The following is a 27,752-nucleotide window of genomic DNA, read 5'->3' as shown; positions in this document are numbered from 1 at the left end:
CTTCCTTTTGCTCCTTGGGAGGGCAAAGTCTGCTTTCTGCTTTTTGTAGCATCCCAGCAGCACCTTGCAAGCTCTAAGCAGAGAGAAAGCAGCCACACATCCTTGGAAGCTGGGGCACTCCCATTGTTTATTTGGGTAAGGGCATCCCGCTACTCTTCCTTTCCCTTCTTATATAAATGGAGAAACCCTGATTTTTCAAGAAACAAATTTGTGGGGAACTGCAATCATCCTAGCCTGTAGTAGCAAAAAGTCAGGAACACTTGTGGCAACCTTAAGGATCAACCGAGTTACTGTGCAGTGAACTTTTATCCCAGGTATAAAGAACCTGTCCCCCTCCAGACGCTGATGGATTCTGCAGCTTCCAGTGGAAGATAACAATCCCCCTTTGGATTTCCCTTCTGGAGATTATCACAGTATATGTGGCCTTGTAGTGGGTACTCAGAAATATCCTATAGTCCCTGGGATGAAATATCTTATGGTCCCTGCCCAGTTTCCACCACTGGGCCTAGTCAGGTCATTATGACTTTTCTTGACTAAAGGTCAATAAAAAGAGCTAAGGTGCAGTGTGTAGAAGAACATGCAACATCCCTGAAAATACTACTTTTGGAAAACTCTCTTGGAAGTGGTGCTAGCATCCCAGCCTCTTCCTGGCCCTTCCCTAGTGCTCTTTCCCCCCAACCCTGCATTGGACAGTACCATCCATAAGCGCGTCTATGAAAGGCCTCTAGATGTGTGGGAGCAAATGGAAAACAACCTGTCTGCATAGATATACTCGCTTGTGTCATCCACAGAATAAATGCTCAGATGTGAGAAGCAATTCAAGTTAATTGAATAAGGGCTGTAATGAGAATAAACAGGATAGAGACTGTAAAGCACTTAATACTGGTGTAGCATGTGATATAGGAAGGCCTCGGCAATTATAGGTGGCCTATAAATACAAATAAATGTATAGAAAAGTTGCATGCTGATTTTGGAATGCTCTTCCTAGAGACACTCAACCTGCCTACTTTATTGTCCCTTTGGAGCCTGGCAAATAACTTTTTCTGTTTCCCTGCAGATTTTAGAGACTTGCCCATGGCTCCAATGTGCTTTTGCAGTATTTAGAAAACTGGATGCACCATTAGGTGGATGGAGGTAACTGCTTCAGGCAACAAATCTGGCGGGAGCAGCAGTGGCCAGCCCCTCCTGAACTCCTCCTGAACTCCTCAGCCTTCCCTTTCTGCTGGAAGGCAGAGCTGGGAATGCCGCAGAGCAGGTTCAGCATCTCCCGCAGTATCCCTGCCCTGAGGTTCAATAGAAAATACTGTCCCCTGCCAGTGTTGAGAAAACATTCAGTCTAGATCATGTCTGTATTTTCTTTTTACTTTGAATGTTACTGCATCGCTATGCGGCTCAGTAGTCAAAACTTTCTGGGTGGTTTAGAAAGGTTCAAACCTTAAATATACAATCTAAAGCATAATATTTATTTATTTATAATATAAGCACTATTTGCATACCAAAACAATTAAAAAGAATCAACAGTAAAAATCCCACGACCTGTTAAAACATTGCCATATGCTGCCAGCTGCCTGGGTGTAAAGGACAACCTCAACCTGGTATGGCAGGAATGACTAGATCATAGTCTGGCGGACCGCACAGGAGAGGGCATCCCATAACTGAGCAGGAAGAGGCCCTCTGGAAAGGAAGGCCCTCTCTCTTGATGCCCTTCTGTCAATCACGGCTCTTTATCCTTTGCCTCAGGTAGAGGAAGTGTAAGGGAAAGGCCCAGGAGAGTAATCAGCTGTCCATGCCCACTTGCTGAAATAAGGGTATGGGGACCCTGAGAATCTCTGCTCTATCTGTATTATCTGGCTCTGGGCCCTTATGGGCTTCACTGCCTCCTGCTCCACCCTTGAATTTTTCTGCCTGAGGGTTCTCCCCCGCCCCCCATCAACTACTGTCCCCTCCTGTCCATACATCTTTTTACAAAAGGTGGGTTCCTTGGAAGACATGGTCTTTTAAACACACACACACACACACACACACACACACACACACACACGAGAGACACACATGTACATGCGCGTGTATAAATCAGCATATGTGAATTTGTGCTTGTTTTTGTCCAGAGAGCTTAAACCTCGGATCTTTTAGGAACTCAGCACCACCCATGGCCTAAAGCAAGGGAATGCATTGTGCCAGTTCTGGTTTTATGAGTTCAATCCATGGATTGCGTCCAGTTGCATCCAATTTTAATCCAAGATTAATTCCACTAACTTCAGTGAGTCTCCTCGACATAGATCTAATATGCGATCCAGCCCTACGTTTTCTTTGTATTCACATTTTAACAACGCGCTCCTACTCAGAGGTAAGCCCTGATGTGTTCCGTGATGCTTAACGCCAGATACACAGGGTTGCAGCTTAATTGTTCTATTCTTCCTGGGAATAGGATCGAAGGGCACCGTAACTCCTGCTCGAAGAAATACTGGAGTAGTGGCGACGGGCAGAGGCGGTCTGCACGCGCTCCCGGGCACGCGTGCTTCCTTCCTCCAGGCGGGCTCCGGCGCCGCCGCGCCTCGTCCTCGCGAGCCGGTCACAGCGCTCCGGCTCCGAGAGCAAAGGCTCAGCTCCTGCAAGGCGAGCTGGGAGAAGGGAAGCAAACGGCAGGAGCCGCTGGCTGGGGTGTCAAGAGAGAGGCGCGGCGCCGGCGGATCCGGGGAGGCGGAGCGCCGCCGGGCTGCACCTGGCGGCTGCCGGGTCCTGCTTGCCTCAGAAGCGTCGAGCCGACCAGACCTGTCCCGGGAGGGTTAGCTGCACTCTACCGGCGGAGGAAACTTCCTCCGGGTTGCATCCCGAGAAGGCGGGCCCTGCAGGGGTGCGTGCGTGTGTGTTGTGTGTGTGTGTGTGTGCGCGCGCGCTGGTGAGCGCCGAGTCGGCCAGACGCGGTTGGCCGGCGGGAGATGGTGCGCGACGCCTGTCCGCCGCCCAGCAGCAGCCCCCGCAGCGCGGCCGACTGGGCCGCCACCTGCCATAGCGGCGCCCTTGGAGGAGCGGCCGCTGTCACCTCCCGGCGTTAGCGACGCCCCCCCTCGGAACCGAGGTAAGGCTCTCCCGGCTGTCGCCGCCGCCCGTCTCCGGAGAGGAAACCCGGACTCCCCCCTCCCCCCCACCCTGCGGAGAACAAAGGCTCGGGGAGGACCGGGAAGGTGGAGCTGCTGCTCGCGGTTATTCCCAGGGGTTGACAGCGCTCGGGCGGCGGCGAAGGCATCCAGCGCAGTCGCGGGGAAACGCCAGGGCCACGGCGCCCGAAAGCGGAGGCGTCCGCGGTGGGCGTCCGCTGAGTGCTGTGTGCGAGGGAGAGGAATGGGCTAGCTTGGGGGGCGGAGGGGGGGCTCGCCTTCGGGACTAAAAAGCAGCAAACTCCAGGAGGGGCAGCGGGAGGCCTGCGTCTGAGTGACGGCCCGAAGGGCTCCTCAACTCAAAGGGGCTTAGGCTTTTCCGTTCATGTCCTCACGGGAATGCATCGGGGAGGTAGGAGGTGCAGATCGCCCGCTTTGAAACCTTGTTTAAGCATTCAGGTGGCGAGCAAGGCAGAGTGGCTAAATAAATGCGTACACCTGGGGGAGCGGGTAGAATAAGTCTCGTCCAGTGGTTCACACGGCTTGGTTTTCTTTACGTTTACTTGGCACTTAATCGCACTGAATTCTGTGGCACCTACTCCCAGGTACGACAGGCTGGCAGCCCTTGAGGATCATCGTCATTATGGCTAAAACTCTTGTACGAATCTTGGTTACCTGAAGCCTGGCACTCTCTTGCTTTGATCGCTTTGCAATTCGTTTAAGCATCCTTCAGCACGCTTAGTAAATCTTCAAAAGGAATTCAGAATAAGATAAACGTGGAGTGGGAAGTGGCGTGGCTTTCCTCTTTTGGTGTCTAAAGTCTAGTCGGATCACGTTATTAATCTATCTTGCTTGTTTTCGTGATGTGCGAAGGAGCCGGCATCACGCAGGCGGGGACTTCCGCAAGTGTAATTGCCGGTCGAAAGAGAAACGTTGCAAAGCAAAAGCGACTGAGCGCCCGCACGGACTCGATGCAGCCAATCGCGTGCACGCTCGCGCCTTTGCATGCTCTTGCCCTTGGCAAAGGAAACGCCGTGCCTTTTTTCTCGGTGCTGTCTCCACCAGCACCCTTTATGCTTTTTGAAAAAGGGTAAGAGTGCAATCCTGCACATGGCTACGTGGAAATAGATCGCCGGATTTCAGTGAGGCTGCCTGTCAGCTGAGCTAAAGGATTGCAGTCTAAGATGCATGAAGTGCTATAGGTACACGTGCCTCTGCATTCGTTTTTATTCATTATTTATGCCCACTTTTTTTCCTTCCGAAGAATTCAGGGCAGCTTTCATAATTCCCTCTCTCAATCTTATCCTTACAACAACCCTGTAAGGTGGGTTGGGCTGCGAGTCTGTGACAGGTGCAGACAGAACATTCAAACTGGTCAGCCTATTTGGCTTAAAACCTCAAATGGTTCCCCCATGCCTGCTGTAAGACAATAAATTAGAGTCTATCCTGAATGAATTAGAAAGTAGAATAGGAGGCTGAAGATGGGCTCCTTTAATGAATTTTAAAAGTAATGCTTGTTTCAGTATAGTTAGCATAAGCCGGCTTCTGGGAAGACCGAATCCTCTTGCAAAACTTCACCTTCATTTCATCCGTACTTCACTTCCTACTTCACTGAACAGTATTTCTACAAGGTTTGTTTCTTTAAGAACAAAAAAGGCTTGAGCCTGACTCTTCTTGTAATGATCTGATTAATTACATATGTGCATTTTGAGCATGGGTGGAGAGCAAGCAGGCATCCAGAGAGAAAACATGGGTGTTTAAAACAGTGTAAGTGCTCAGCACAAAAGCAAATCCACGCAGGGACACAAAGCTGCTTTGTGATGCCAAATCAGACTGCGGCCCTTTTTCTCTGCCAGTGGCCCTCCAGAGGATGTCGCCTGCCCTAGCTGGAGATGCCAAGGACTGAACTTGTCATGGGCTGCATACAGTGCATGTGCGCGGAGCCCTTTCAGCTTCTTTAGGCTGCTGCTTGCCAGACTGCTGCAAAAATGTAATTTAATTAAAACTGAAAAATCATTTCCTTCAGCCTCCAGCCAGGCAGGTGTGGTTGGAACAGCCACCAGCCATCGAAGGCTGCTAACCAAATACCACAATCTTACAGAAAAACGGAAAAAGAAAATGCACATAACCAAAGTACAACTTTAAATTAAGAGTATTCTTGCAGCTACCATATAAGGTACAGAAGGACTGTTTGCTCAGATGGGTCCAATTTAGGAGTTCTCTTTGGGAGCACTCTTCTAGCACTTGCTGGTGCCTTCATCCGAATATACTTTGTTCTGGCCAGGGAAGGGTTCATGCCAGTCCACAAAGTTGCAAGGAACTTACAGTGCACCTGATTCCCTGGTCTCACTTGTGTGGGGGGGTGGGGGGGAGTAACACTTGATTTTCCCAGAAGTTTATCTAGAACTTCTAGTGGAGGGTTGCAATATTTAAAAAGTATCTGGAAAATCTGCTGTCTTGATATTCCTCAGAGAGTTCACACATAATACAAGCATCCTTGATTGTCATTTTTGGTAGAAAGGCAGGGTATAGATCAAATAGGGTAAATCAAATAACTAAACAACCCTTAAACCTTGGTAGTGTTTAAGGGATGAAATGCAGTGGGCCTTGAGGTTATGGACTTATGCTGGCATGGCCACACTGTGGAAATAGGGAGCTTCCACTCCCATTATAGATTAACCACATTTTAATAATGCTTCTAAACAGTAAACCATGGTTAATCCAAACTATGGCATGTTGAAACACAAGCCAGCTTCTTAAACTGTGAATTGGAATTGGCTTGTTTTAACCATTTGTTGTTGTTGTTTTTAGTCGTGAAGTCATGTCTGACCCATTGCAACCCCATGGACAACATTCCTCCAGGCCTTCCTGTCTTCCACCATCCCCCGGAGTCCACTTAAGTTCGCACCAACTGCTTCACTGACTCCATCCAGCCACCTCATCCTCTGCCGTCCCCTTCTTCTTTTGCCATCTATTGTTCCCAGCATTAGGCTCTTCTCCAGGGAGTCCTTCCTTCTCATTAGGTGGCCAAAGTATTTGAGTTTCATCTTCAGGATCTGGCCTTCTAAAGAGCAGTCAGGGTTGATCTCCTCTAGGACTGACCGGTTTGATCGCCTTGCAGTCCAAGGGACTCGCAGGAGTCTCCTCCAGCACTACAATTCAGAGGCCTCAGTTCTTTGGCCCTAAGCCTTCCTTATGGTCCAGCTTTCACAGCCATACATTGCAACTGGGGAAACCATAGCCTTGACTATACACACTTTTATAGGCAGGGTGATGTCTCTGCTTTTTATTATACTGTCTAGATTTGCCATAGCTTTCCTCCCTAGGTGCAAGCATCTTTTAATTTCTTGGTTGCAGTCCCCGTCTGCGGTGATCTTGGAGCCCAGGAAAATAGAATCTGTCACTACCTCCATTTCTTCCCCATCTATTTGCCAGGAAGTGAGAGGACCGGATGCCATGATCTTAGTTTTCTTAATGTTGAGTTTCAAGCCAACTTTTGCGCTCTCCTCCTTCACCTGCATCAAGAGGCTCTTTAGTTCCTTTTCATTTTCTGCCATTAGAGTGATATCATCTGCATAGCTGAGGTTGTTGCTATTTCTCCCAGCAATCTTAATTCCAACTGGTGATTCATCCAGCCCCACCTTTCCCATGATGTGCTCTGCATATAAGTTAAATAGGCAGAGCGACAGTATACAGCCTTGCCAAGCTCCTTTCTCAATTTTGAACCAATCAGTGGTTCCATGTCCAGTTCTCACTGTTGCTTCTTGACCCGCATATAGGTTTCTCAAGAGACAAATAAGTTGGACTGGTACTCCCATATCTTTAAGAACTTGTCACAATTTGTCATGATCCACACACTCAAAGGCTTTAGCATAGTTGATGAAGCAGAAGTATGTAGATGTTTTCCTGGAACTCCCTAGCTTTCTCCATGATCCACCGTATGTTGGCAATTTGATCTGTAGTTCCTCTCCCTCTTCGAAATCCTGCCTGTACTTCTGGTAGTTCTCGGTCCACATACTGCTGGAGCCTAGCTTGTAGGGTTTTGGGCATAACTTTGCTAGCATGTGAAATGAGTGCAATGGTGCGGTAGTTTGAACATTCTTTGGCATTGCCCTTCTTTGGGATCGGAATGTAAACTGACCTTTTCCAATCCTGTGGCCACTGTCGAGTTTTCCAAGTTTGCTAGCATATTGATTGTAACACTTTTACTGCATCGTCTTTTAAGATTTTGAATAGCTCAGCTGGAATACCGTTTTAACCATAGTCAAGATTAAAAACAGTTTATTTGGTCTGAACAACATAGGAAGTCATGTTTATTCTAAAATGGAGGCATAAACTGCTGAACACCTTGCAGCCATGCTGAGAAAGGAGAGAAAAAGGGAAATGGCAAGCCTGCCTAGGCTTAGGAACAGAGGAAGCTATCTTAGATCATCAGTCCATCTAGCCTACTTATACTCGGCCCTGGCTGGTGCAGCTTTCTAGGGTTTCAGGCCTGCACAAGCCTGTTTAGTTTTATATCAAGATAGAATGTCAGGTCGCCTTTAGTAAGCTGGCGAGGTGTGGGCCTGCAGCTGAATGGGGTTGAACTCAATGGCCTTCTCAGCCCTTTCCCCAATAATCTTGGTGTCCTGCACCAGCAGGGTATTGGACCTGACAAGGCGGCCTTCATGGCCCCTGCTATTCTATGATTCTATTATATGTTTTTCCTGCCCTACCTATAGATTGAACCTTGGACTTTCTACATGCATGATCCACTTTTCTCATGTTGCTGAATTGTGGTTTAGCATTCTTTCTGAACTGGACCAGAAGTAATTTAGTTAAATTGTCAGTTCTTTTGTTGGAGTTTCTGGCAAAGCTTGAAACAAAGGCTCCTATTTCTCAAGTGTGTGTGGTTCACTGAATTCTTGGCCCCTTCATGGAAGAAAACAGTTATAAATTGATTGCAACAAGATTTTTGTATAATTTTGAGAAAGGACTTTATGATGATATGTCAATACTGAGTGAGCTGAGAACTTGAAATCAAGAGAACTGGCATATTTAAAAGGCAAATACAGAGGAAGAAGTAAGGAGCTTAACAAATGTGGCAGGTTGGTTAAGCATTACAGTATACGCAAGGTCCACCAGGAAGGATGTGGTTTACAGCGCTTATTGGCTCACATGGGAGCTGCCACAGCATTTACGAGATTTCTCTTCTAAAGAGCCTCCAAGGTTCTCCCCTTTTCGCTTTGCTTCCACCTGAGTAAGGAGAGGTGGGGAACCGTGGGCTTCCAGAGCTATTGGACTTTGACACCCATCATCCTTGATCATTGGCCATGCTGGTTGAAGCTGTTGGGAATTGGAGTCAGCCAACATCTGGAGGGAGATAGGTTTCCCATCCTTAACAGATCTTGTCCCAGCTGAGGTTAATTCTAGCCACAGAGCTCAAATACCTTGGTCCTAGATCAAATCAAGCCAAAATGAAAAGCAAAAATGACAAAACTGAAGCTGCTGTACATCAGGCACAGCATGAGAAGGCAAGTGTCACTGGAGAAGACTGGGGAAAGCTGAACACAGAAGAAGGGAAAGACCACCAAATATAAGATGCATTGATTCCATACAGGAAGCTGCAGCCTTGAATTTACAAGAGCTGAGCAGGGCTGTCATGGGCAGGGCATTTGAAGGGCTTTCATTCCTAGGGTTGCCAGAAGTCCACAATGGCTTGGTGGAACATAACGCCACCACCGCAGTAGGCATTGGCTTTGCCCTAGTATTGCAGTGCTGCAATTTCCTCTGACTTGAAATGTCCATTCTTCTTGTCTCCTCCCACCAAGTCTCCCTTGGTACTTTTGTGCTGAACATTTTGTCCTGAGAAATCCCGCTTAGATAACTTCAGAAGACATTCTAGAGCAATGGAAATGAATCTTTCAACTGGCCTTTTTGTCCCAGATTCTCAGCTTTTTTCTTTGTATTTGTATGTACTCCTTCCCATTTGCACTGTCCTAAAAAGTTCTCGCATCTGTTTCTTGCTTTTTGTAGACTAGTGCTTCCTGGCTATATTAAAAGATTTGTCAGCATGCCAGTATTTGAGTATGTTTATACATTGCATTCATATCTGTCTATACATCTGTGCTGCTGTTGCGATACAGTGTACAGTTCCAGCCACTTCATCTCCGAAAGGATATTGAATTGCTGGAGGGAGGGAAATGGAATTCATAGTGTGCATCTTTTGCAACAGGCTTCAGTTAGTGGATTTCATCGTTCTAGGAAAATGACAAAACAGGTCTCATCAGCTTGCAGCTTCCCATGTAAACTTACATGAATTCCATCATGAAGGAAAGGTGCGATATGACTGTAAGGATGATGTAATCACTAACGTTGGCCAACTGAGACCTCTGTGTAAAGATGAAGCTGAATACAAGAAGGAGGATGATGACATTGCGTTAATAACTCATCCTTCCCTCTTTTTTCCCATGGGGGGCTGACATAGTTCCATTTTATTCTTACAACAACCCTGTGAGGTAGGTTGGGCTGAAAGTCCGTGACTGGCCCAAAGTCACCAAGTGAGCGCCATGTGCAAGTCGGGGCTAGAACTCTGAGCTCCTTGGTCCCTGCTCCAGCACTCTGACCAAAACAACACCCTGGAACAGCTGTTAGCTTTACCCCATGCTTGTGAGCTCACAGGAAGGAAGCCATGTTGGGAAGTCGAACATTGTCTAGATGCAACCTGTCAACAAGGCACTTACATTCAGAACCCAGAGGGTGATGGGTGTCTTAGCGAGAGCAGGAGAAGCATGGAAGAAAAGGTTATCTCCATTCGTTTTCTGTCCTGTGTACCCAGTTTTGGCCATCTGTGTCTTTTTCCCCTTCACGTGACAAAGACAGGGTGAGGTGCTACCAGGATATGTGGTATCCTCACTCCTCCCCTCCTCACTCCCGTGGGATTACTTACCCAGTGCTTCCTCCAAGTTTGCACTCACTGGTTCTTTCCATATCATCCTTAAGGGTAGAAGAAAGGTGCTGCAACGCCGGACTCCAGATTCTTCTCTGAGCATCTAGAATTAGTCCAGTAGTCAAAGAATTGCACCCTTGGGTGTTGATCTCACCTGTGTGTTTTCTACTCTTAGCCTTGTCAGAATCCCGGAATCTCAATTTGAGAAGAGGGAATAAAACTCGGGTTCGTGGGAAAGATCAAACGTCCAGACCATCTAGGCTTTATTGTATTAACCCAAGGTTTCCTGCGGTAGACTCTCATGATAATGCATGCATTACTGGGCAGGCAGAGGTGAACTCTGTAGCCAAGCTTCATTACAAATACGGGGTTTTTATACCCTCCCAGGAACAGGGAAATTGATGACAGAATGCAAAGATTACAATAAGATTCTGAGGTCATCACATACAGAACAGGTAAAGGAATGTTAGTCAATCATACAGTAACAATGAGATTACAATATTTCTAATTGCCTGTATTGACACTTTAGTTCAGTAGCTTGAACCCATCTCCAGGTCTGCTTAGACATGTAAATTCAAGCTACTGAGAAACTATGCATGAACTCAAGATTCTTATCTAGACTCTAAACATTCTGAATTGACCAGGGCACGTGGAGCCCTCTGGGCTAGGAAGATACTTCCAACAACGATTATTTACAATGTATATTTGGACTGAATGGCCTGTCTACTGTAGCTTACAGCTAGAGGTGAGAGAAAGGAGCGGGGGAGGAAGGCCATTTGAAACAGTGACTTAGCTTGGTTTGAGAAGTACAGGATTTGATCCCACAATGCAAAAAACACACAGAAGTAATGTTTTTCAGACAGGATTTATCCAGATTTTCCCAACCGCCTTCAATACGCTCTTCAGTGAACTGGGCTAGCTAGCAGCACAGAATACCCGCTTATTGCTTATTGAACCTAGCCCACCCTTGCGCACGGCACACCTACTTGCTAACTACTTTATCTGAAAGGTGCAGGGCATACCCCGACCCTCTCAGAGTCACATAAGCATGACCATGCGAAACAAAATAAAACAGGAACAAGGTGGCGATGGCTATGCACAAGAAGCACGAGCGCAAGGTCAGGCAGGGAAGATAACATGTCTAAGAGGCCTGCAAGACCTGGATTCCAGCGACGATTAGGGGTGGTCAGCAGAAACTGTGGCAAGAGACGTGCCGAAGACATACGTTAGTACTTTTCCAGAGATAAAGAAATGCTATAAAAAGGCTTGTAATACCATACATAGGCACCGCACTTTACTAAAGTGTTGGTGCCTGCGCAGGTAAAATAAAGGAGCTTCTCCTCCTCTCCACTCTGGTCTTGTGGTCTGTTTGCCAAGGACTGACAAGGCGTCCTTTGGGATATAACATTCAGATGCTTCTGTTTCTGGTTTACCTCATTCAGAAACTCTGTACAGTGCCAGCCTTTCAGTGGGAAGCAAAAGTCTTTAAGTTGTTGTTCCGAGCCTGACGGAACATTATCCTAACTCTGCCCTTACAGCTTTGGCCATATGTACCTGCTATTCCATCAAATCGTGCTGGAGGAAACACATGATGGTGTTGTAATGAGCAGATAAGTCCTAATGTGGAGGAAGGAGCTCTTATCTTGATCTTGCTTCTGGCACTTCCTTAAACTGAGAGTGGATGGTTAAGGGCGAGACGCCAGCCCCCAGCAGTTCACACCAGTGCGGCCAGAGGCAAAGCTGCTGCCGTCTTCTCCAGCTGAAACGTAGTCAGCTATGACCATCCCTGTGTTGCAGATGTCTCATTGGTCACCAGAGGAAGTCTGCCTTTTTGGCTACCGATCTATGGAATTGTTTTATGCCAATCACAAGCTCTTATTTTATATTTAGGACAAAACAGAGAGCTTATTTTGGGAGAGTTTGTGAGGTTGCTTTAAAAAGGAAAATCTTAGTAGGACTCCAAACCATTAATTGAGTTAATTCAGGGGTGGTGTTAGGGGGTGGCCTACTGTGCCTGGAGCCCCAACATTTCACTGGGAGCTCTGGATCTTTTGGAGCACATCTGTGCTGACCCCCTGCTGTCTATGGGCACTTGCTGAAATGAAAGTGCAGGACGGGTTGGCTTTTCCCCAGGTAGGCTTCCCCTCCTGCTGTTCTCAAGTCTTTCTGTCTGAGGTGTTCCCCCCCCCCCCCGAAATGAAATACCCTTCTCTCATCCATACACCCCTTTTTTACAAATAGGGGCATCTTATTTAAAGCTGTCTAGGGGAATAGTGGCAGCGGTAGGACTTTTCCTGTTGAAATGTGCATAGGATTGTGCTCTTAATTACCCTGAAATTTACTAACCATGATGGTTTTAAAACGTTAATTACTGTTAATAAAATGACAGATGGCAGGGATGTTTTCAAAGAGGGGTCTTCCTTAACTGTCTCTTTACTCTGGAGAAGGTGCATCTTCTAAGATGGCAACATTTCTGATGATATAAGAAGGACAATCGCCATTCCTGCATGCTGTTCTAGGTTTTTTTTTGTTTTGTTTTTTTAAAAAGAATTTGGATATGTAGCAATGCCCTTGAAGAAGGTGCTTACATGGGCTGTTAGCATCTTTAGGAACTAGTTTTTTAAAAAAATATTTCTGGATTTGGTGCGTTCTCCCTCCTTCCCTCCTGTTGTTGTAGTTTTGCTTACTTAAATATATGCATGTATGTAAAAACAAGGCAAACATACTGCTTTCCTTTCAGAAGTATTCTTTGACATATGCAAACTTAAAGCAGTAAATTCATAAATCTTACTAACCTGCCTCACAGGGTTGTTTTGAAGACAGGGTGGAAAAAGTGAGGAGGATTATGTAAGCTGCCTTGAGTTGCTTGCAGGAAAAAGAGGGATATAAATGATAATAAATAAATAATCCCATCTTAATCAGCTGATTCATCAGTCAAGCCTCACACTAATTGAGATGGTGGATCTGGATAACCAAGAAGGCAGCTTGGTTGTAGCTCAGCTGTGGAGCTCACTGGCTGACTTTGGGCCACTGGGTCTTTTGGCTATCCTACCTGACAGGGTTGTTGTTTTGAGGATAAGATTGAGAAGAGATGGAAAACTATGTAAGTTGCCTTAAGTTCCTCAGAAGGAGAAAAGGCAGGATAGCAATATGATAAATAAATATAGCATGGTAAACCCAAACGAAGAAGAGAGACAGCTGCGTAATACCAAATCAGGTCAATGGTTCATCTGGGGCTTTGCACTTTTCTAATGGTTCATCTGGGGTGGTCCAAAGCCTCAGGCCTTGAAGAAATTGCCAAATACTCAGTGGTTGAGTAGCCCCAATTTCCTCCATACGGAAAACTCAAAATTCTTTTCTCAGACTTTCTGAAACTCATACATTTTCAGAATGGGGTATGCAAATATTTAACATGCATCATTGGTGGCACGCTTTTACAGGAGACCTCTCACTGTCCTTGGAGCTGGTGGTCGAGGATTTCCCCTGCTTGTGAGATTGCAAATATACCATTATTCTGAGGGTAAAGGACTGTCTGGGGTGCTTCCAGTGGAGAACACCTAGTACTGACCAGAAGGCATTTTGCAGCTGTCCTGCCTTTCTTTCTTAAACAGAGTTTCGGTGTTATGGAAAAAGATTAGGGAAGCAGTAGATCTGAGGAAACAGGAAAGGGTTATTGCTGTCCGGACCCCTTGTAAAAATTCTGTGAACCGGCAAGGCAGTGGCATCATGAAAGCCTTGTCGAGGTAGTCTAGGTCACCACTCCTAGTTTGTCCAATGTATAACTCTGCCATGGCAGCAAGTTGTCAGCCCACCGGCAAGCCTCAGGTCCCCTGATCAGAGGCAAGTGGAGCGAGGTCCTGTGCTGTGAGGTAATAATAGAGGAAGGATTGCATAGGTGTCACAGTAGTGGATTGGCAAATCATTAATTTCAGACAGTGGTAGCTTGAAGAAGTCAAAGCTAAGGTAGGCTTTCACGAAGCACTTAAAATGCGGATTAATACATGCTGCTAGAGTGTATTGCATTACTGTGGTAATTAATAGCTGGGCTTTTGTAATGCAAGCCATTGATACAGTCATTCAAACTGGGAATTTATTTTGTCAGAGGATAAAAGCAAAAGCCAATAAACTAGTCTTGCAGGCTGCAATTCTGTCCTCCCTGAACCCTGTGGGGTTTACTTCTACACAGATAAGCATAGGATTGCACTATTCAGTACTTTATACGTAGAACTTGTTTGCACCAGTGTGATCCCAGTGACTTTTGTGAGACTAGATCACTGTGGGTCCCTGCATGTGATTCTTTCCAATGAGTATGACTGTACACTGAAGCATACATATTAGGAAACAAGTTGCAGTAGTTTTTTCCCAAGTAAACACACCTAGGATTGTTTCTCATATTCTTTAAGGCACTTTCTGAAATCAGTAGTAGCTAGACAGGTGATGAATAGGGCACGATTCTGCTGTCAGAAGTATCAGGGCTAAGAACAGAAGAAAATCCATGCCAGATCAGAGCAAAGGTCCATCTAGGCCAGCACTCCGTGCACGTGGTGTCAAACCAGCTGCCCACAGGATCTCCAAGCAGGATGGGTGCAAGGTCTTCGCTTGTCCAAGCTCCCCCGCAAGTGATGCCTGCAGGCACACCACCTCTGGTGAGGGAGGGAGCACATAGCCAGCAAGGTTAGTAGCCACTGATAGTCTCCTCTTCTCATGACCCTGCCCAGCTATCTGGTGATGATGGTCCCATTTGCTTCCTGAAAAGCACAATTAAAAATACTGCATGCTGCCTTTTCACTTTATCACATCTTATTAAGTGAATAGCAGCACTGAGTTGATAGTAGCAAGAGGCACCAATTTCGTTCGGTTTAGGTCATGCTTGCTTCAGTGCCAGCTGGTGTGCTGGCCAGCAGCACTGATTGTGTGAATGAGGGTGCCTGTATATGAGGCTTCCTCAGGTTCTGTGTGAGCAGGAGCCGCAAAAAGCATGAGGGGCAGAATTGCTGGGGTAGTGCCAGTCTGATCCAAGACTGCAGCATTCTTGTGTGCTAGAACCAAGTTGCCGCTAATATGCCTGGATTGCTCTGTGGCCCATAGTGGCACCCAGAAATATCAGGAGCATGTACATGTGCATACCCTTTTAAGTGCTGCTTTTGGGTTCTTCTGCCCCTCCAGATGTAAATTCAAGTGAATGGCCTTGATGAGAGAAATCTATTAATTGTAGGAGTGCTGCTCCTGACTTGAGTCCTCTAGATATTTTGGACTTCTGTCAGCCCTAGCTAGTGATCAGTGATCAGTTAGTGATCAGGAACCTGGGAGTAGTAGTCTAAAACATTTGTAGGGCGTCAGACTGGGGAAGGCTGTGACAGGTTATGAAGCAAAGGAGATCACTTATGAGACTCAGAAAGACTAAACAGCTAGGAATGAGCAGGAAGGCTGGTGAGCAGGTTGGAATCTTCTTACAGCTGTGTTTATTATTGTTACTTTGATATGTAGCTTTGGATTTGCTTTGAACATTTTAGCATGGAATTGGCTTTTTGAAGATGACATTCCTTGCCCTCCTTTCTTTGTAAAAAAAACAAAAAAAAAGTGAATGTGGCTGTTTTTATTAGTCAGCAAAATGCAGTTAGATGGCTGATCGCACTCTCTTCTGGCTGAAGCACAGGGATTGAGCAATGCTTTGCACCAAAGGTGCTTTAAGCACTCTAATTGTGCAGTGGTACACAATCACAATTTTTGCTTGGACCGGTCTTTAAGCCCCTCACAAAAGTACTTACATAATGTTGATGAAGTTATCACCCTTTCTGCACTTGATATGTTTAACCTTCATTATGAGATTATCTTTCAGATCAGTTTTTAAGAGATCTGACCTCTTAAAAGTTATTTTGCGCGGAATTAAAAATAGTGGCATCAGCCTTTCAAATCTTGTATTATCTCCAGTCTAAGTTTTCTGAAAGTAGATGCGTACTTCTTCCCAATCTATACTATCACTTGATTAATGAAGTAGTCTGGACTCATCCACTGTCAGGTTTTGCTTTCCAGAACACTCTTCTTCGTGGGAACCTGTTTGCACATATCTTTTTGCCTTGAAATAGATAATATATGGGGGATGGATTTGATGTTGTTGTTAGTTGTGAAGTTGTGTCCGACCCATCGCAACCCCATGGACAACATTCCTCCAGGCCTTCCTGTCCTCCACCATCCCCCGGATTTCACTTAAACTCACATCGACTGCTTCAATGACTCCATCTAGCCACCTCAACCTCTGCCATCCCCTTCTTCTTTTGCCATCTATTGTTCCCAGCATTAGGCTCTTCTCCAGGGAGTCCTTCCTTCTCATTAGGTGGCCAAAGTAGTTGAGTTTCATCTTCAGTATCTGGCCTGCTAAAGAGCAGTCAGGGTTGATCTCCTCCAGGACTGACCGGTTTGATCGCCTTGCAGTCCAAGGGACTCGCAGGAGTCTCCTCCAGCACCACAATTCAAAGGCCTCAATTCTTCAGGACTCAGCCTTCCTTATGGTCCAGCTCATACACTGCAACTGGGAAAACCATAGCCTTGACTATACACACTTTTATAGGCAGGGTGAGGTCTCTGCTTTTTAGGTGCGCATTATTCTGAGGGGCATAGTTCTTATACAGCAGGGCTTTAATATGCTGTAAATTTCAGGATGACTGGGCTAGATAAAGCTATTACTGTTCTAGAACCAAAGGACAAAGCAGAGAAAAATAGCCAGGGTCAGTGATGAAAGTAACCGCAAAATTGGTGTTTTGTGTTTAAATGCAAGGAAAGACACCATCGGATTGCATAGAAAATAAAAAGTTTAAATATTTCCATAACTTTAATTAATAGGAATAGCCATCCCTTTTCATCCCACCCCATTCCCTAATCCTTCAGGTGCTTTGGTTTATAATTTTCATCATCCTTAGTCAATATAGCCAGTGGCGAGGGATGATGGGATTTGTAAGCTAAAATATCTTGGGGGGGGGGGCATAAGCTGTTCCACCCTGATATAAATGGTAGTGCCATTCATAGGCACAATATTTTGCATAATTAAGAACAATCAGTATCTGCAACCGCTCTCTCTCTCTCTCTGCTCATGTACTGCCTTTCAGTCCTAATATTATTCTTCCTGTATGCTAGTTTACTTCTAAAATGGACCTTAAATGTGATAAGTGGAATTAAATATTCCAGTGGGAAGTATTCCCTTAGGTATATTTTTTGAAATAGACTCCTAATACTGGTAACCAGAAACCAATGTGCAGCTGTTCCATTTTCTTCTCCTTAACACATTTTCCATGTTAAAGTAAAAGATGGAAGAATCAGTGGCTAAATACGGCAGGGTTGCACATGGAGTTGACATCATCTGGACCCCCGTGAATACTCTGGCTCCGTGCCTCTGCGAGAAGTTGCCATTAGGGGAGTCACCATTCTTTGTTATTGCAGGCTTTTAGGAAGGCCTTGAAAACATAATAGCTTGCTTTGGCCTTTTCCTGATCTGATTACTGTTGTTACTGGTTTTGTTGTTTGCTGTTTTTATTTTGTTCTCACTGCTGCATAGTGCTTTTATTATTTTCAATATCGTAGATTTTACATATAGTGATATCATATGCTGCCTTTGGAGGGCCTCTTTCCTGGAAGGTAGCCAATAAGTATTTGAAATTATAATTAGTCATGATAAACACCTCCCCTGGAAATGCCAGAAGCAGCACTAGGGTAGAATGCTAGATTCTATGCATACATGCACATTCAGAAGAAATGTGAATGTATACATACGTGCACATTCAGAAGAATGGCAGAAGTGCCGTTCCCACCCCACCTCTTCCCCATGCAGAAAGCTTTCAGGAGGAACCGGGCCTTCTGCATAAATAGGGTTTGATGCAAACAGGATTATTTTCCTGTGGAGGAATCAAGCACCAGAACTGTTAGAGCGGAGAGCCTGGATAACACTGCACCATTATAACATACATCTAACTGAATATATACCTCAGGGCACTTACAATGAATCTATTTCAGGGCTCATGTTTTTTACTGTATACACTTTAGATAAGTAGTTGCTTTGGTTTCAAGTTCTGTGCTTACTCGGCAGCTATTTACATGGTTCAGCAGCAAGGGCTCTTTCACTAAACTTGAATGGGTTTAGCGGAACAATATGGAGACTCTACACAAGCCATTGGATGCTTTTTAGCTAAGTGCCATTTTCTTCTTTAACAGCAGCATCCATCATTATTTTGAGCCTAGTTTTATCTCTTAACAAAAAAGCTTCTTAGAAATCATAATCTTCTTCTGAAGCATGTGGAGTATCACAGCACCACTAGAAAACCACGCTGTCATCAGTATGAATGTAGAAAAATAGAAACAGTGGGATTTCCAGGAGCCATGAATAACTAAGAAGAATAGTTGGGGGATTTATTTTTGGTCTTCCTAACAGATATTGTAGCTTGTAGGGTTGTCCTTCTGGTAAATGGGCCAATCAGCAATTTCCAGTGGTTCAGCAAGGTATTGTAAGAAACAGCAACTGTCAAAAATACTGGGGCAGGCAGCTTGTAGACCACAGTATCTGGAGGGCAACAACTCTCGTCGTCTGTCATCTTTGATCAAGTTGGCTGGGGCTGATGGGAGTGGTAGACCAAAACTTCTGGTAGGCCAGAGGTTGCCTATCCCCAGTGCAAAAAACCTTTTAGAAACTTCTATTTTATGTTACTATATGAAACAATTTATATTGTCTGGGCTTCTGCATTTTTAAATCTGCGTGTTTAATGTTATGTTTAATAACAGGTCTTTTTAATGTTGCATTTGGTTTTATGGTTATATGTTTTATTTTTTGTTTATATTGCTTTATCTTTGTTTACTATATGTTGCCTAGAGAACTTTGTTATAATATAAGGTGGTAAGCAAATGTCAACAATTTTAAAAAATGGTGATCAAAAAACTTGCCAGTTTAAGATCAGAGCTGAGACTCAAACTCTGCAGAGGTTAGAAATTGGAAGCTAAGGCTGATGTTCAGCAGTAGGTTGTGTAATGTCACAAACTCTTTGCTTACAAAGTCCCTTCCCTGCACCCACAATTATTCTTGCCCTTTCAGGCCCAAATCTATTTGGGGAGGATGGAGTGCTGGGGACCAGAAAAGATGCTGCATGTTTTCCTGGTTTTCTATTGCCGTATGAAGCATCTGAGCTTTACTGTTTTGCAAGAGGAATTCTCCTGGGGATTGACTGGTGCTTGTTTCTTGCTTATATGAAGCTCTGTTTGTGACGTCTGATTACTGATTATGGGACGTGTTTGTTAAGGTGTCAGCTTAAGCTTCCAATTTGCTTGCTTTGTGGAGCTTGAGCCAACATAAATTAGCCTTCAGCTTGTAAGTTTTTCAGTCACTGAATTTCCCTGCTTTTTAAAAAGGGCATTTATAATTATAGTGCGTTAACAAAACAAAACACAAGCCATCTACTGAGCAGATTTGTACAAATAGATGCATCTCTATAGACTCAGAATAGCTTAATGCTGTGTAATCCTGCAAAGGATTCCAGCATAGTTTGTCCTGCCTTTTTCATCAGTGATTGGTCAATTAGTGAGAGTGATTCCTTCAGCTTCAAATATTATCCCATCCTTATCATGCTATCCCTTCCTCACTGTCAGATGCTGACAGAAACAGTGGACTTCAAAAGAACATTCTGGCTTCAGAATAAAGCTAAGCATGCCCAGCATAAGTTTGCCAGCTGTTACAACTCACCACTATAAGCTCCACAGGATTTCAAGGGGCAGAAAAACCATGATCATTCTAAAGTGCTGCTCAGAATTCTGCTTAATGCAGCCCTTCTACAAGGCTAAATGTTTCCATTAGTAGTTTCCTTCAGAATGTGAAAGAAATCTATATGCTGCACTGCAGCTTGAATAAAAAAAATACATGTGTCATTTTCAGACCTCATTAAATAGCTTCTAGATGTGAAGTGTCAAGTTATTAACTCAGTGGGTGAATCTGTGCCCGTTTAAAAGTAAATATGCCTGTGAGAGGAAAAGTAGCCAGTTTGTGTATTTGAACATTTCTGAAAACCTTCATAAGAAATCACTGAAAAACTGCTGAGAAGACTAATGCTTTCTGATGTGGGTGAGACTTTCTTTTGTGGGTTTTACCCATAATTCTGTTTTGTTTCTGCATTAATCTATGATTTCAAAAAACACTCAAATAGCTACTTAAACATGTATGCTAGTCATACTTCAATGTGCCTTTTCTTCCCAAAGTATTACTTAAATGGTGTTTTGACATATTTAAACAGCCTTGAATATTCAGAAAACTGCAGAATCCTATAGTGAAGTTCAGATCTGTGTGTTCATTCGAGAACTGTAGATTAAGTCACTTTGTATAGGATTTTGCAAAGATCAAATTCCTGAATCATCCCTAACTTTTAACTGTTGAAAACATTTCTGAAATATGCGTATCTTCTGGCTCATCCCCTTACCCTTTTCCTGAGGCAAGGACCCTCCAGTCATCACTGCTGCTTCACTTGCAATAAATTTCTGCTTTAGATTGGCCCTCCTCACAGTGAAAATTCTCTGTCCTGTTCTTATTGGCTTTCCAAACACCATATTTCTCCTAATACCAGAATCTGTAGTGTTAAATATCAGTGAAAAATCATGGCCCAATCTGAGACTTCTTCATGTGACTTTTTCCTATTCTCAGCTAGTGGTTATTGTCCCTGGTGGTGTGAACTGGGTCTGATTCTTTGGTGTAGATATATGTCAGAACCCAACAGACCTGCTCTAGGGCTTTTCAGCTCACTCTTTCCAAATGCAGCCCTTTGTACCTCATAAAGGCTCCTACTGAATATTGGGAGAGCCTGAAGCATGGCTTTGGAGCACTCAAGGCATTCAAAACAAGAGAAGTGCATTGTGTATGCACATGAGCCTCTTTGAGGTTTGTCTATAATATTTCTCCTGACTAAGAAATCATCTTTCATCTTTGATGACAATTTCTGGTAGATATACCTCGGGTAACTATACTCATTAATAACCTGTGAGCATAATTACTGCAATAAAAATTCAAGGAAAGATTATTTGTTGCCAATCACATATAAAGGATAACTAATTCTGTATTTGCATATGGCTCAGGTGTTGAAATCACTGTAGTAGAGGGACATTGTTGGTAATAAAGCTATTCTTCATTGCTGTTCAGTCTGTTAATGGAATAGTAAATGAGAGTTCAGTGCTAAAGGACTGCTTAAGATCTGCGCTCTGCCTTTATGCAATAGGATAAAATTTTTCTTCTGTGGTAGTTGAAATGTACTGTATATTTTACTCTGAAGCTTTAACTGTGGTGGCTCTTGTATATCTTTACAGGTTGCATGAATTAAAGACTGGAGAGCTGGATGTGCATCTCATGCACGCAGTGAGTCATGGCAACCGATGATAAAGTAGCCATTTTAACTGATGATGAAGAGGAGCAAAAGAGGAAATATGTGCTTGCCGATCCCTTCAATGGAATTTCCAAGGAACAAGACCTTCAGGCCCGAAGTGACACACCTTCCACAGAGACTACCACTACCATTCCAGATGAGGAGCTAGACTGGCTCGAAAGGCACTGTGTCAAAGTGAACAATGATCTTCTGGTCTCAAAAGTCTTTTATTTCTTTTTTTATGCTGCTTATGGTTCCCTCTACCCACTGTTGCCCGTGTATTATAAACAGCTGGGCATGACCCCTAGTCAAAGTGGGCTCCTGGTGGGAATTAGGTACTTCATTGAGTTCTGCAGTGCTCCTTTCTGGGGAGTGGTCGCAGATCGCTTTAAGAAGGGAAAAGTTGTCCTCCTCTTCTCACTTTTGTGTTGGGTGTTGTTTAATTTGGGAATCGGGTTTGTTAAACCAGCTACCTTAAGATGTGTACCAAAGTTCCCAGTGCCAGCACATCCTACCAATGCCAGCCACCTTTCAACAGCAACTCCACAAAATATTTCCATGTCTTCTGCACTGCCTTCAGTCAGAACCACTTTACCAGAGGGCCGAGGGAAAAGAGACCTGCCCACTGACAGCTTGCCAACTTGGAGCTCGGTGCTGCCTGTGCATTCTGAAACCATGTTCTCTCTGCCGACTCCGAATGGAGAAGAGAAGCCTGCTTTGACAGAAGAAGCGGGCACAGTTCCTGCCTTCCCAAATATTGTTACCCTGAAACTATCCGGAAATGCAACAGCATTGCCTGCCGTCACCACAAAGGTGGCACTCTCTGATCAGGTCACTCTTGTCTATGATCATCAAGAGGTAGAAGCCATTTTCCTGCTCATCCTTTTGGTTGTTATTATCGGGGAATTTTTCAGTGCCTCGTCAGTGACTATTGTGGACACTGTGACTCTGCAGTACCTTGGCAAGCACCGGGACCGATACGGCCTGCAGCGAATGTGGGGATCCCTGGGCTGGGGAGTGGCCATGCTGTCCGTGGGAATTGGCATCGACTCTACCCGTATCGATGTGCTCATTGAAGGCCAAGGCTGCAAAGCTCCAGAGTACAAGAACTACAGGATTGTTTTCATAGTCTTTGGGGTGCTGATGACCCTGTCTTTGATTGTGGCAACCCAGTTCCGATTCCATTACAATCACTATAAGCAGGAGGACAACCAGAACAAAGATGCAGATATCTCTCAGGTGGATCGAAGCTCCACCACAGACTCCTCCAATGAGACCCATAGCAGCACGAGCCAGCTGCAGTCCTTTCATTTTTGGGACTTGATAAAGTTGCTGTGCAGCATCCAGTATGGCTCTGTACTGTTCGTAGCCTGGTTCATGGGATTTGGATATGGCTTTGTGTTCACCTTCCTTTATTGGCACCTGGAGGATCTGAATGGCACCACCACGCTTTTTGGAGTCTGTTCCGTCCTGAGTCACGTGTCTGAGCTGACAGCGTATTTCTTCAGCCACAAGTTGATTGAGCTGATTGGCCATATCAGGTAAGCGCATGGTGTGTAACAGTGTTTGAATACCTGTAGTCAGTCCCCACCAAGAAACACATATTAGTGTAAACAAATAACATGAACTCTGAACAGAATAGTACACTGAACAAATAGCATACAGAAAATGGTTAGGCCTCAAATTGTGCTGGGCCAAATCCTGAAGTAAGAAGTGGATTGGACTCAATGGACTTATAGGCCTTTCCAACTCTACTATGAATTAGGAAATCCATGGTCTGAATCTCTCTTTTTTCATGAACTCATTTGTTATGCTGCTCTGTTTAAGCCTCAAGATCCTATGAAAAATATGGAGGGTTGGGGGTGATGCTGGTGCTATAAGGAGTACGATTAGAAAATGCAGCTCAGGAACTTTGGACATGTGGAATATATACACATTGAGGTTATTAAGTATTACAAATTAGGTATTTTTCAAATTATAATATTTAAGGAGGCCTGCACTATTCATTGTCTTTCTTACATTTTCAAATAAACATTTTGAACTGTTGATGGTTTCTACCTCCAGTCCCCATAAGGTTTGGCACCTGTCACTATGAAAATATATAGCTGTCTATGATCACTTTCTATGTAAATGCGTCACTTTGAAGCCAGTTCAGGAAAAGATAAATGAACAGAAAATTATTTGGGGATAGCTGTTAGCTGGCATAAATAGGGAAAATGAGCCCTATTTACAAATGCTTTGACCTGGACTACATGGAAGACACATACCAGCCTTTCCCAGCCAAATGGCCTCCAGATATTTTGGGTGACAACTCCCAGGATTCCTGATGATTGGCTGTACTGGCTGCAACAGATGGAAGCTGAAGTTCAAAACATCTAAAGGGCACCAAACTGGGGTAAGCTGTTGCGGACAGTGACTACTCCTTGAGAGAGAGGCTTGAAGTAGATGAGCAGGAGTGCCTAAGGCTGCACCTTTGTATCTGCTCACCTGAGAGTAAGTCCAATTGAAGTCAGTGGGACTTACTCCTGAGTAGGCCTGTTTAGGAGTATGCTGCAGCATGTGAGCACTTGCTGGCACAATTTACTCTTTCAGTGCTTGGATACTAACAGCTCCTAGAATCAAACTGGGTTGCCAGTGATTGACCATGGAAGATGCTCTTTTAATAGCTGTCATGGGGAAAGTATTTGCCTGGCACAATGCTACAACACTGAGTGATGCCACGTCCACTCAGCATCTCTCGTCCACTCAACGTCTCTCTGTCGTGAGCTGTCAAAGAAATAAGAACACCTTCTAAGAGAAGGTGCTGAATTTCTTACAAATACCTCTTGAATGCATACCTGTATTTGAAAGAATGCAACTGTCAAAAAGTCATCCGTCTTTTGAGGTTCATTAACCTTTTTTAAAAAAATCTTTGGTATAAAATGGGGTAAATGTCCTCTGAACAGCTCAAATTTTCCCAATGCCATGCGAAAGATGCTTATGAACTTAGGCTTTCTTCCTTCAGTTATTTTATACACACTGTTTGGCTACCAAGAAAGGAATACAGTTAAGGACAGATTAAAATAGAAGTCCCCTGCCCGGGAAAAATTAATGTGTAGAAGTGAAACTGCAATATCTATATAGATTATCATGTCTGGTATTGCCATATGTGAATTTTGCTGCATGCACATTTTGTGAAAGTGGCAAAGTACATTTGTGTGATATTATCACATGCACCAAATAATTTATTTATCACATTTTGTTACTGTCCAGAACTGAAGCCCCCTGGGTAGTTTATAAAAATAAAACCATAACATGTTATTGTTTTTATGGTTTTATGATTTATAAAGCACGTGTGGGTTGTACAGTTAATTTTACAGTTAGTATTCTTTATATATAAGACTACTAAAGCAATTGCAGTGCATACTGTTAAAAGTGTCTAATGGTAAGAAAGTGTTATAAGATCTAAAAATATGCTTTTTCCAGATATCCAACTCAAATAACAAGCTTTAAAAATATCTAAGAGCAATATTGGTAGCATTATTGCTACCCCCTGGTTCATCTTACCACCCTGTCATTTTTTAGGGAATGGGCCTATAAGCCTTAGATGTTGTTTGAGAAGTCTTAGGGTAGTTCAGATTGAGTTTTCTGGCCTCGGAGTTGGGAAGCAGAGCGCTGATCCTGCTTCCTTACCCCGCATAGAGAGTATCATGCCAACTGCTCTCTGAAAGCAACCTTGGAGAGGGTTAAACAGGGCATTTTGAGAGGCAGGGAGGTATTCTGAAGCGGCTCCCACCTTCCCCTTCCTCTTTTGAAGTGGCCGTCTAACAAAAATGTAGAGAGGGATTGGTTGAGTGCTGCTCCTGCTCTGCATTGGGGAAGCATTCTGGGCTTCCCATCTTCATAGAACTGGACCCTGACAGTATTACCTTATTACCACAACTGGATTTATGCCTGGGCTTCCTCAGAGTCTTACTAACTATTCTGATTGTTTAAGTTAGCAGCTGCATAATACACAATAATCTTATGGTCTGGGTGTGTTTAACAGCTGAGGAGGTGATTGATGGAGGTAAGCCACCAGGAAGTAATTTAGAGAGGCTGTTTATACTTTGCCAAAGAAAAGATGAATGAGGACACAGACTTGTGTAACATTTGGATATACTAATGTATATGTGTAGATGCCAATTTAGAAATAATTAGTAAAATTTAAATAGAAAAAACTTGGTATTAATTTCTACAATGCATTTTATGCTACCATAGTTTGTTTGCAGTTTTATGCACCTGTACCTTATGCCACAGTGAAGACTTTGCCTAGTGAATCATGAATTTGCTGTCCAGAATCTAACTCTTGATTGGAAATTTCATGCATCCTTCAAGGTTCTCCCTTTTGATGGTTCTTTATCTTTAAATCAGACTTCAGCTGCATGGCCCTTCAAACAGAGGTTCCCTTCAGATACGCTTCTGTGACAGCCCTCCAAATAAAGGAAGGGAAGACACGTAGCCTCTCCATGACTGTGTGGTCACTCCTGACAGATCCCAGCCAAATGGTGGAGTTGCAGCTTGCCCCATGCTGCTTTGGGAAAGAAGTTCAGAAATGATGCAGAGCCACCTGGTTTGCATTTGAGGTTCAATCCCAGGCATGTCCTGGTGGGGCCAGGGGATACTCCTGTCTAAAGCCGTGGCAAATCTCTGCCAGTTAGTACTGATGTAGGTGAATCGGTGGTCTAATCTGATGTATGCCACCTTCCCTAGGGAAGTTGGCCAGCCCAGCTTCATGCTTCAGCCAGAGCAGCGAAGATTGCACTCCCCCCTCTGACGGCAAGCCAAGAGGCACAGCACAGAAGGCCAGTCAGATTATCTTGGCACCCAAAGCAAAACATTTCACATGTGCCTGTCTCCTTCCCTGACAGTACAAATGCAATAATAAATGAAGTTGCTAACAACCGTTTTGCCCATGCATGACATCCAAATTCACCTGTCTGAGGCAGGCACCTTCCTTTCATATAATGGCAGGGCTGGACCTGTTCCTAAAGGGCAGACAGAGAATGGCGATCTACGTATCTCTGTTGGGTTCTTTGCTTTTCTAGTTTCTTGAAAAGGAAAGTTAATAGAATTGTAGTAGAATGTCCAAAGGATGCAGACTATTTAAAATTTAAGCACAAATAATCCTGGAAAAGAAGCCATGGTTTGCTGTTAGGTAGTTTCTTTATTCATTAAACTTCCATACTGCCTAATAGCAGAAGCTCTCTGGGCAGTTTACAATGATCCATTAAAATACAATCTGAAATAACCACATTTTAAAACATTGATAAAAAAGTTGCTGTGCAAAATTTAAAACACATACAAGGTTGTGAACTCTGGGTTCACAAAGTTATGTGCTTGCAGTGACATGTCATGGCTGTTTCTACCAATATGCTTGCCTGTGTTAGCAGCTACAACTAGAGGGCCTCTCGTTTGCCGAAAACAAACGCAGACCGCACAGGCAATATCACCTTGCTCCGTTATTTGCTGAGACTTCTTCCTTGTCTTACAATTCCATGTCTCAGCCTCCAAATAATGTCACTTCATTCTTCATGCCACTTTTGTTCAGAGGCCTTTGGCTGTGGGGTGCTGTAGAAGCAACAACAATAACGAAAGAAAGAAACTGGACAGCCATCTGAGTGGGATGGTGTGACTTGGTGTCCTGCCACAGCAGGGCATTGAACCTGATGGCCCTTTCCAGCTCTACTATGATTCTATGAATATCATCTCTACAGTGACTAAATAACTGATACACAAACTGGTTGCCAGTCTTTTTTCTTAAAAATTCTTAGTCCCTCCCCCCCCCGCCCCCGGTGTTTCTGACTGTGCAGATAACATTTGAAACTTTTAGCACTAGACCTGTCTGAAAGTTGAAAAACAGGACCGGCTTTTTCTTTTTCACAAAGCACCACCTGCAATTGAGTTGCAAGAAACAGCAGGTGAAGTCTTTGACCTTCTGCAGGATGTCATCATCAGAGGCCCATGATCAGCATGGGGTCATTGTAACCTGTCCATTTCCTTTAACATGGCCCTGATTTGCTTTAGGTAGCTTGTATTTTTCTGACTTCTGCATATTCTAGAAATTGTGAGGAAAAAAAGAAGAGAAACCCTGCAAGGTTAGCCAGTTATCCATGATGGCTTCACCACTACAAAAGAATTGTAACAGCATCAGTCTTGGTATTCTGATGTGTCATTCTACATACTGAGGTGACTGGCATACTACAGGTTCATATTCTGTTTTGGGATGTACACATAAGTAGACCTACAATCTTGTTCTTTTAGGACATTGTCAAAATCAGGGTCATCAATATGTCACAGAATTTGAGTCTCCTGCCCTTTACTGTTTTC

At 44.1% G+C, this 27,752-nt stretch overlaps 1 protein-coding gene across 2 annotated transcripts in view; it reads left to right on the top strand.

Annotated features, from left to right (window-relative positions):
• Window positions 1-3,030: 3,030 nt before the first annotated feature.
• Window positions 3,031-27,752, top strand: part of MFSD6 (major facilitator superfamily domain containing 6) — a 45,478-nt gene continuing 20,756 nt past the window's right edge. Inside the window, exons 1-2 of one of the 2 annotated variants that reach the window (XM_044427136.1) lie at window positions 3,031-3,079; window positions 21,349-22,945. In XM_044427136.1, the coding sequence (XP_044283071.1) occupies window positions 21,405-22,945 (1,541 nt within the window). In that variant the 5' untranslated portion in view covers window positions 3,031-3,079; window positions 21,349-21,404. Of the gene's footprint in view, window positions 3,080-21,341; window positions 22,946-27,752 lie in introns of those variants that run through there. The other variant, XM_044427137.1, reaches the window with a different exon arrangement.

This window comes from Varanus komodoensis, unplaced genomic scaffold, assembly GCF_004798865.1.
Source record: "Varanus komodoensis strain SLA01 unplaced genomic scaffold, ASM479886v1 scaffold18_1, whole genome shotgun sequence".
In the NCBI taxonomy this organism is placed as follows: Eukaryota; Metazoa; Chordata; class Lepidosauria; order Squamata; family Varanidae; genus Varanus; species Varanus komodoensis.
Note: the sequence above shows the minus strand (reverse complement) of the source record. Positions and strands in the feature narration are given on the sequence as shown.